The sequence below is a fragment of the Marmota marmota genome, unplaced genomic scaffold (assembly GCF_001458135.2).
Source record: "Marmota marmota marmota unplaced genomic scaffold, marMar, whole genome shotgun sequence".
Lineage (NCBI taxonomy): Eukaryota > Metazoa > Chordata > Mammalia > Rodentia > Sciuridae > Marmota > Marmota marmota.
This window is the reverse complement of record NW_026000222.1, coordinates 2,342,237-2,350,698: the sequence shown is the minus strand read 5'-3', so window position 1 is coordinate 2,350,698 and position 8,462 is coordinate 2,342,237. Positions and strand designations below refer to the sequence as shown.

The window sequence follows — 8,462 nt, the reverse complement described above, 5'->3', positions numbered from 1 at the left end:
CAGGTCCTCGTGGGACGCGCGGCCGAGCCCGCGGGGTCCACCCGGTCCCCGCCGCCGTCCCGCTGGCCCCCAGTCTCCCCGAGCGCCCCTCACCCGCCCCGGGCTCCATGGCGACGCAGTTTCTGCGCGACGTGACGTCACCGCGGCGCCTCCGCCTGTCACCGCGGTCGCCTCCCCACGGGCTGCTCGCACTTAGCGTCGTGCGCTGGAGCTGCGCGGGCTCTTGGTGGCCCTCGGCTCGCCTATGTGTAGGGCCAGTTCCACCGCCGCCTGGCCACAGTGACCCCCTCCCCTGGGAGGAGCCCTGTTGGCCCCCAGTGGGCGGTTGTGGATGAAGCTGCTGTAAATGGCCACGTGGAGGCTCACTTAGAACTTAGCTGTCACAGGCCCTTCCTGATAGTCTTGAGCCTTTAGAACCCGGCCAGAAGGTAATGAATAGCCACAGTAGCCAGCTGTGTGGAGCCTGGCCATCGCCCCTGAGCTGGGTGACCCTGAGTGTCCAGGCCACCCTCTGAGCTTCAGCCCCCTCTTTTGTGAAACATGTGGAACTGGTTCCTTCACTTTAGTGGGCAAGAGGAAGGGTGGCTGCTTGGTCCTGGGGGAGCACGGCAAGCAGCGTCCTCATGGAGCTCCACAGCTAGCTGGTGGGTGACAAAAGACAAGGCCCCGTGACAGCCAAGCCCCTCCCCTCAGGCACTCTGAGCTCCAGAGCTTGTGGCTTTCTGAGACCCCCCAGCTCTCCTTTCCACTGGCTGCTCTTTGTGAGGATTCTCCTGTCCAGGACCCCAGTGAGCAGCCAGCAACCTGGCACTTCAGGGAGGGGGTGACTTGGCAAGGATGCCTAAGGTGTCCCCATGACATCTCCTGTTCTTGCTGCCACCACCCAGCCAAAGATGGTCACCTCACGACAGTAGCACTCCTGCCTCCCAGTCTCCTGCTTTTCTTTCCTGCCTTCCGCCTACCTGGACCCCACCTGCCTGTTTTCTGGCTTTGAGTCTGGCTTCCGCTCCCTGCACGGGCTCAGCGTGAGCTTCGTCACCGGGCAGAGGTGGCCCTGCTCACCTCATCCCAGCACCTGCCTCCCGTGGCTCCAGTCCTGCTCTGCCTGCCTCCCTTTCGGGCTTTGCTCGTGTGCTTTCCATCTCAGAAATGCTGTTTCCCACTCCACCCCCATTTTTTGCAGGTGGAAAAAATCCCACTACCCCAAGAATGAACTTTCTTAAACTGTGGACCAAGGTGACGATGGGCCACTGTGAGTTCGCTGGTTGTAACAAAAGCACCCACGGATATGCTATCCATACCAGGGAAGGCGGGGTGGCCAGGGACTCGGGGGGAATCTCCACCTTCTGCTCGATTTTGCTGTGGACCTAAAACTGCTGGAACAGACAAACTAAAAGGCTATAAAAAATTCCCCCTCCCAGGTGTCCTGGTGACTAGCCAAAGGGGAGGGCAGGGCCTGGGGAAACACCTCCGCCCAGGTGGGGGATCTTCCAGTGCTGCCACTGTGCGGTCACCTTACACTAGGAAGGCAGGAGGCGCTCTGCAGGGGCACAAAGCCCCTGCAGAAAGCCAGCAAACAAGTAAAAACCCTCCATTGAGGGGTGGAGAGAGGGTTGGTGGCTGCTCTGACTTTCTTAGAGAACCAAATGTGACTTAGAACGCCCGGCGTGTGTGACGGCCATCCCAGCCATCCCACGTGGACCCCAGGAGCACCGTGGCTGAGTTTTAAAACATCCCCTTTGCATGTGGGAACCAGTCAATTTAGTCAAAGTAAACTCATGACCATCTTTAAATACACGGCAGGAAGCCAGTGGATTGCAACTCTGAGGGCCAGAACAGAACAGTGGTTGGAGCCTATTTTTGAGACGCATTGTAACTGCTAGAAGCAGCAGTTATGGTGGAGTCCAGCCAGTAACAAGGTGTCCTTCTGACGAAGGTGCTTCTGGGCTTTCAGCCAGGCCCAGGGCTGGCATCTTCTCACCCCTCAACTGCTGGTCTCCTGTGCTGACAGCGGTAGCGCTGGGAAGCGAGGCCTTCTCCTGTCGGGCTCCCCATGGGGACTGTCATGCTGGGGAGGTGTTTGAAGCTGCAGAAAATGCTTAGCAGATACAACACTGTTGAAGAGCCAGTAAGAGGTGTTTGAGGGACATTGTCTCCCAATTGCCAGATCAATACAGGTTTCTCAGTTAAATTCAAATTTCAAATAAACAATGAGCATATATACAAATATGCTGAATACCACGTATGCTTATTATATATATGTGGGTGTATGTAAATATGTCCCAGGTAGTCTTTGAACATCTTTATCTGCTCAATGTGGCAACCCAAAGCAAAGAACATTCCAGTTTAGAGTTTTTCTTTCTCTAGTTTCCAGGCCCGGCTTGCTTGCCAGCTTCCCCAGGGACGCACACCGCCTTCTCCCTCCCATCTGTCCTAGCTCGCTTTCTCCCACGGCAGCCCTGGGAGCAGGGAGCAGCGAAGCATCCCTGTGCCCGGCCCTGGGACAGAAGGGAGGCAGCACTGTGGAGGGTACATTGGAGGCACCTGTTGAAATTCTAGCCTGGCCCTGGGAACCTGCGGAGGGCTCCAGTGGCTAAGATGAAGCCCCATCCCCTGGTGACCGCATACCTGCCACAGCCTGGGAGCCGGTGCTGTGGCCATCTCCTCCATCCCTTACGCAGCATCTGCCTAGACTACACCAGCACATGTTGGCATTGAATTCTGGGCTTGAACCCTGCATGGGCGAAACGTCCTGTGGTTATGGCAGGGGAAATGGGAGGTGTCTCTGAAGTGACATCCATTTATTCAATTTATCACTTGGAGTATGGAGTCTGCCCCCCCCCCCCAGCAGGATTCAACCCAGCACAGGGAGGCCCTGGACCCTGACTGCCTTCCTGGTGCCTCCATTCTGGTATGGAGGCCGGGCAGACGGCAGGCACAGGGTGGTCAGTGCAGCTGGGAGATGAAACGGGATGCGGTGAGCGGAAGGAAGGAAGCCAGGGGAGGAAGTGGCTGGGAGCCAGACTGAGAGTGGGGGTCAGGCAAAGGTCTTGAGGAGTGCAAAGGCCCTGTGGGGCCCAGGCTGGGCTGACAAGGAAGCCCCCTGTGGGGCGCTTGCAAGCAGAGGCTGAGGCTGGGGCAGGGGCGTCCTCACCTCTCACTGACTCCTAAGGGGGAAGAGGATCGATGGTGCCCGGGATGGCCTGATTGGGGGGGGGGGCTGCTCTGTGCTTCCCCTTTATTCAGTCCTCTGAAGTCTCCCATAAAAGGTGATTTCTGTAAGTCAAAAGACAGTGGGTTTTTACAAGGCAGCACCCACTCCAGTTGACCAAGGGTCAGTTCCCATGTAGCATTTGGAAGCTCGTGACAGCTCTGCTGTCTGGTCCTGTTTCCGGAATCCCAAGGCATCTCCTGGGCCCCACGAGAAAGGTTGGGAGGATGCTGGCTTCACCGAGGAGGGCAGAGGAGAGGCAGCCTTCCCCTCACCTGGCCACCAGGTTCTCCCTGAGCCTCAAAATCGGAGGAGGCTGCACTGGCTCACAGGCCTTCCTCTGAGAGGCTTTCTGATCATTTCCCCCAAACTGTGCGGCACTGGCAGCAGGGGAGGAGGAGGAAGGCATTCCTTCAACAACCCTGGGCTGGGGGTGGGGGCGGCCGCATCGCCACCTGAAAGGTGCAGATTTTATTTGCTTACAAATAAGAGAGGGGATGGGGCTGGGGATCGGCAGTAGAACACCCGCCTAGCACGTGTGAGGTGCTTGGCTCGATCTTCAGCATCACACAAAAATAAATAAATAAAATCAAGGAATTGTGTTCAACTGTAACAACAACAAAAAAAAATTAAAAACAAACAAGCAAAAAACCTGGGAGCGTTTCCTTCTTGCTCCTAAGAAGTTTCAAAGACATTTCTGTTTCCCGTAGATCATGCTCTCGAAACATGGCAAGGCTACGGAAAACACTGGGATTTCTGCGCAGTTTATTGACCTTCCCTCCCTCGGGCAGGTTTCCGAAGGCCTTCTCCCTGCTGTGCAATGCCAAGGTGCGTCCGTAAGGTGTCAGCACCTTCATTAGCGCCGAAGCCACCGGCTTTTCCTTCTCTTTTTTTGCAGAGTAGTTCCCGTGTTGGACGCAAGATGGCGCCAACACCCACAGAGTCTTTCTGAGCCAGGTGACCGAGCCCAGCCGCGCCCGGACGGGAAGTGACACGCTGTGAGGAAGAAACAGCAACTTTCGCCTTTTTCGCCGCTTATCACTTTAGTAACACACAGGGCCCTCTGGGACCCGATTTTGCTTTCGGCACTGACCACGAGGAAGGGGGAAATCAGCAAGGAAATAGCAGCCCGCAATCCCAAATGCGCTGGTAGGGTAAAGCCAGGATGGGAATATGGCTTTGGCAAAGTCCAGGTGTGTTTTAATAACCTGAACAGACATCTCTCCCAGGGTCGGACCGCACCGAGAAGAAACCCAATCCCAGGGGAAAGGGAAATGTCTCTCTCACCTCTTCTGTCTTAAGGAGGTCTCCCTGGCCTTCACTTCTCCTGGCTAATAAATTTGGCAACTCAACCAAAGTTCTCAGATGGCTTCAGTTTAAACCTGGGCTCTCTCAGAGGTACCAAGGCAGGCAGAAACTGACATTTTAGAATTTGTTTTTCAGTCTTTAGATAGTTTGAGTTTTGCCCTATGCTGTGATAAAGCATTTAACACACACACACACACACACACACACTCCGGCACATACACACACCTCATAAAAGCAGAGTAAATAATATCCCTCCAAGAAGCCTACAGACTGAGGGTGTTTCTTGATCAATAGTTTTGCATTTCCAGTAAAACTGTGAGGCTCATCATGCCTGTGGTGCACTTCAGGAGAAACGTACTTTCTGTCACATCCTTATTTTTTTAAAAGATGAATGCAGAAATATTAGAGGTATTAAAAAAATAAAGTTGTAGTGGGAGTTTGGAGTCAGGAGAGAAGGCAAGCCATCCACCCCTGAGCTAAAAACTAACTGGGCAGCTTTATTTTACATTGTTGGAAAAGTTGGGAGGGGGGTCAAGTTAGAGAAAGAACCAGAACACCCATAAAAATCGTGTCTCAAAAGTAGAATATTCAAGACAATAGGAGCCTGCTTTGTGCTTTCCTTTTGGTTTTGAATTTATTAGGAGACAAAGATAATGCACACAAATATTTTCGTGTTCTTTCATTGAAAATGAACGAGAGGTCCCTAATTTCTTCTAGCCAAGACTTAAGGGGTGCATTCACACTCTTGCTGAGAATTTAATGAGAGTTAGGAAAAGAAACACAAATGTTTTATCTGCAACCCTCTTCCCTACCCAACCGGACCAACAAGCCTGGGCATTGAGGCTTTGCTAAGGCCAGTCCCAGCCCTTCAAGGGGGTGGACAAAGGGGGCTCCGATTATTCGAGGTGTAGAAGGAATAAATAATCGCTCCCTAAATAAACAAATTGTCCGCGGGATTCCTAGAGGCGAGGAGGAAACTGTGATGGTCGAGGTCCTAGAAGTCCGCTTCAGGTCAGTATCGGGAATAATTAGAATCCTGGGGGCATCTTCCACCGTCTGCACCTTCTTACCCAGCCCCCCCGAAAAGCCCTGCTGGGCCTCAATTCGTCTTATCAAAACTCAACAAAACAAAAGAGACTAAAATACAAAAAGTCAACTTGAAGAATCCCAAGGGGGCTCTGCCAGCAGCGGAGGTAGGGACTGCGCCCTGGAGTCGGCGTTTGGCAGCTCGCGCGGCGGGGAAGCGTCCACGCGGCGAACCCCGGCGCTCCGCGCGAATTGCGCGCCTCTTCGGGCGAAGCCCCGCGGAAAGCAGGCTCGGGTTTCCCCTTGCCCCGCGGAGCAGCCCGGGCTCCGACTGGGCGCGGGGGGCTGCCGCATTGTTCTGGTCTTCGGGGAGCGCGGGAGTGAGCTTGTCAGAGGGAATTTATTTCTGGGGAAGGGAGAGGCGCGCGGAGCGGGTCGGGTGGGCCGCCGGGGTCCGCGGGGGAGAGGAGGGAAGAGGGAGCGGCCGCTGCACTCGGGCCGAGCCCACACGCGCTCACCGAGACGGACGACGTGCGGGACCCGGCGGAGTCGAAAGGTCGCTCTCCCAGGTTGGCAGTGCCCTCCCCACGCGCCTTCCCAGGGCCCCCCGCAGCCTGACCCGGGCCGGGAGCGAGGGGATCGGTTTCTATGTGGCGCCTCCAAAACCTGAACAGGTCGTTCCTGACGCCCGGAGCTGGCGACCCGCCGGAGACCATTAATCATCGCGTTAACCGGGGACGGCACCCAGTGCAGGTCCCCTCCACTCGGATCTGGCACGTCCGCTTTTAATCCAAGATCTAGGCCCCGATGACTAGGAATCTAACCACTCGCCTCATCACTCATTAATAAGAAAGTTCCCCCAGCATCTCTGCCGTCGGTCCCCAAGGTGTGGTGGGAGCTACTTGGCTGCACTCGCCAATTCGATTTTATATTTCAAACTTATTTTTCGCTAAGAAACTTCTATTTTTTTGCCCTGGACACGTGGTCCCATTAACCAAAATACCATAATAAAATAAATTTTATTAAGATAACTCATTTTTAAAAAGACTTTTCAAGTTAGGGCTGAGCTACAAAAAAAAGGCGAGTGCTGCGCGGCTGGGTCTTAGAGCCGCCGGATTCCTTCGCTCCTCTCCCTGATTGGTGCCATCTCCCCATAGCTGTCGGATGATTGGTCCAAAGTTCCAGGAGGGGGCGCGGCCTGAGGAAAGTAAAAACTCGCTTTCGGCAAGAAGGCTTTTGAAACTTTTCCCAATCCCTAAAAGGGACTTTGCCTCGTTTTCCGGGCTCCGCAGGGCAGCCACTCTGGACCCCGGCTCGCTGACCCTCAAGGCTGACGATCTGCAGGGGGACTTGGAGACCTGCTTTCTCCCTCCTTGCGCGGACTGGGGGGAACATTCCAGTGCACGCGAGGCGTCTCTGCTGCGACCAGCAGTCTGCCCGGCTGCCACCCGCCGGACCCCTAAAGCGCGCGGGCGAGCAGGGCCGGAGCTGTGGTCGCTCAGGGCGCGCCCTTCAGGATGCTGACCCGCCCAGTCCGCTGAAATCGAGCGCTCCTCTTCGGCTCGAGCGCCGGCGTCTCCTCCACCTCGCCGCTGAGGCTTCGCTCAGCCGGGGCAGTCCCCACCGATTCTTTCCCTTCTCGCGCCTCGCTCTCACTCTCCAGGCCTTCCTCGCTCCCCTGGCCGCAGTCCGTGCGCGCAGGCGGTGGCGAGCTGTCTTGGACGCAGCATGCAGGCGCGCTACTCGGTGTCCGACCCCAACGCCCTGGGAGTGGTGCCCTACTTGAGCGAGCAGAATTACTACCGGGCAGCGGGCAGCTACGGCGGCATGGCCAGCCCCATGGGCGTCTACTCAGGCCACCCGGAGCAATACGGCGCGGGCATGGGCCGCTCGTACGCGCCCTACCACCACCACCAGCCCGCGGCGCCCAAGGACCTGGTAAAGCCGCCCTACAGCTACATAGCTCTCATAACCATGGCGATCCAGAATGCGCCAGAGAAGAAGATCACCCTGAACGGCATCTACCAGTTCATCATGGACCGTTTCCCCTTCTACAGAGAGAATAAGCAGGGCTGGCAGAACAGTATCCGCCACAACCTTTCGCTCAATGAGTGCTTCGTCAAGGTGCCTCGCGACGACAAGAAACCTGGCAAGGGCAGCTACTGGACGCTGGACCCTGACTCCTACAATATGTTCGAGAACGGCAGTTTCCTGAGGCGCCGGCGGCGCTTCAAAAAGAAGGACGTGCCCAAGGAGAAGGAGGAGCGGGCCCACCTCAAGGAGCCGCCCCCGGCATCGTCCAAGGGCGCCCCGGCTGGGCCCCCCCTAGCGGACGCCCCCAAGGAGGCCGAGAAGAAAGTGGTGATCAAGAGCGAGGCTGCATCGCCTGCGCTGCCGGTCATCACCAAGGTGGAGACGCTGAGCCCCGAGAGCGCGCTGCAGGGCAGCCCACGCAGCGCGGCCTCCACCCCGGCGGGCTCTCCGGACGGCTCGCTGCCAGAGCATCACGCACCGGCGCCCAACGGGCTGCCCGGCTTTAGCGTGGAGAACATCATGACGCTGCGAACGTCGCCGCCGGGCGGCGAACTGAGCCCCGCGGCCGGGCGCGCTGGCCTGGTGGTGCCCCCGCTGGCGCTGCCCTACGCTGCTGCGCCGCCTGCAGCCTACGGTCAGCCGTGCGCTCAGGGTCTGGAGGCGGGGGGCGCGGGGGGCTACCAGTGCAGCATGCGCGCCATGAGCCTGTACACCGGGGCCGAGCGGCCGGCGCACATGTGCGTCCCGCCCGCCCTGGACGAGACCCTCTCGGACCACCCGAGTGGCCCCGCATCACCGCTGAGCGCCCTCACTCGCTGCCGGCCAGGAGGGCGCGCTCGCTGCCGCGGGCCACCACCACCAGCATCAGCGGGCCCACCGACCC

General features: G+C 57.3%; 2 protein-coding genes across 5 annotated transcripts in view; one reads left to right on the top strand and one right to left on the bottom strand.

The window, feature by feature from the left end:
* The window catches only part of Mthfsd (methenyltetrahydrofolate synthetase domain containing), a 15,242-nt gene extending 15,019 nt beyond the window's left edge, over positions 1-223 (bottom strand). For 2 of the 4 annotated variants that reach the window (XM_015495990.2, XM_048792368.1), the window contains exon 1: positions 94-219. In XM_015495990.2, the coding sequence (XP_015351476.1) occupies positions 94-109 (16 nt within the window). In that variant the 5' untranslated portion in view covers positions 110-219. Of the gene's footprint in view, positions 1-93 lie in introns of all 4 variants that reach the window. The other 2 variants (XM_048792369.1, XM_015495988.2) reach the window with 2 other exon arrangements.
* A 6,572-nt stretch (positions 224-6,795) lies between these two features.
* Positions 6,796-8,462, top strand: part of Foxc2 (forkhead box C2) — a 3,465-nt gene continuing 1,798 nt past the window's right edge. Inside the window, 2 exon segments of the mRNA XM_015496325.2 lie at positions 6,796-8,388; positions 8,390-8,462. The exon segment at positions 8,390-8,462 is cut by the window's right edge and continues 1,798 nt beyond it. Coding sequence (XP_015351811.1) covers positions 7,274-8,388; positions 8,390-8,462 — 1,188 coding nt within the window. The 5' untranslated portion in view covers positions 6,796-7,273.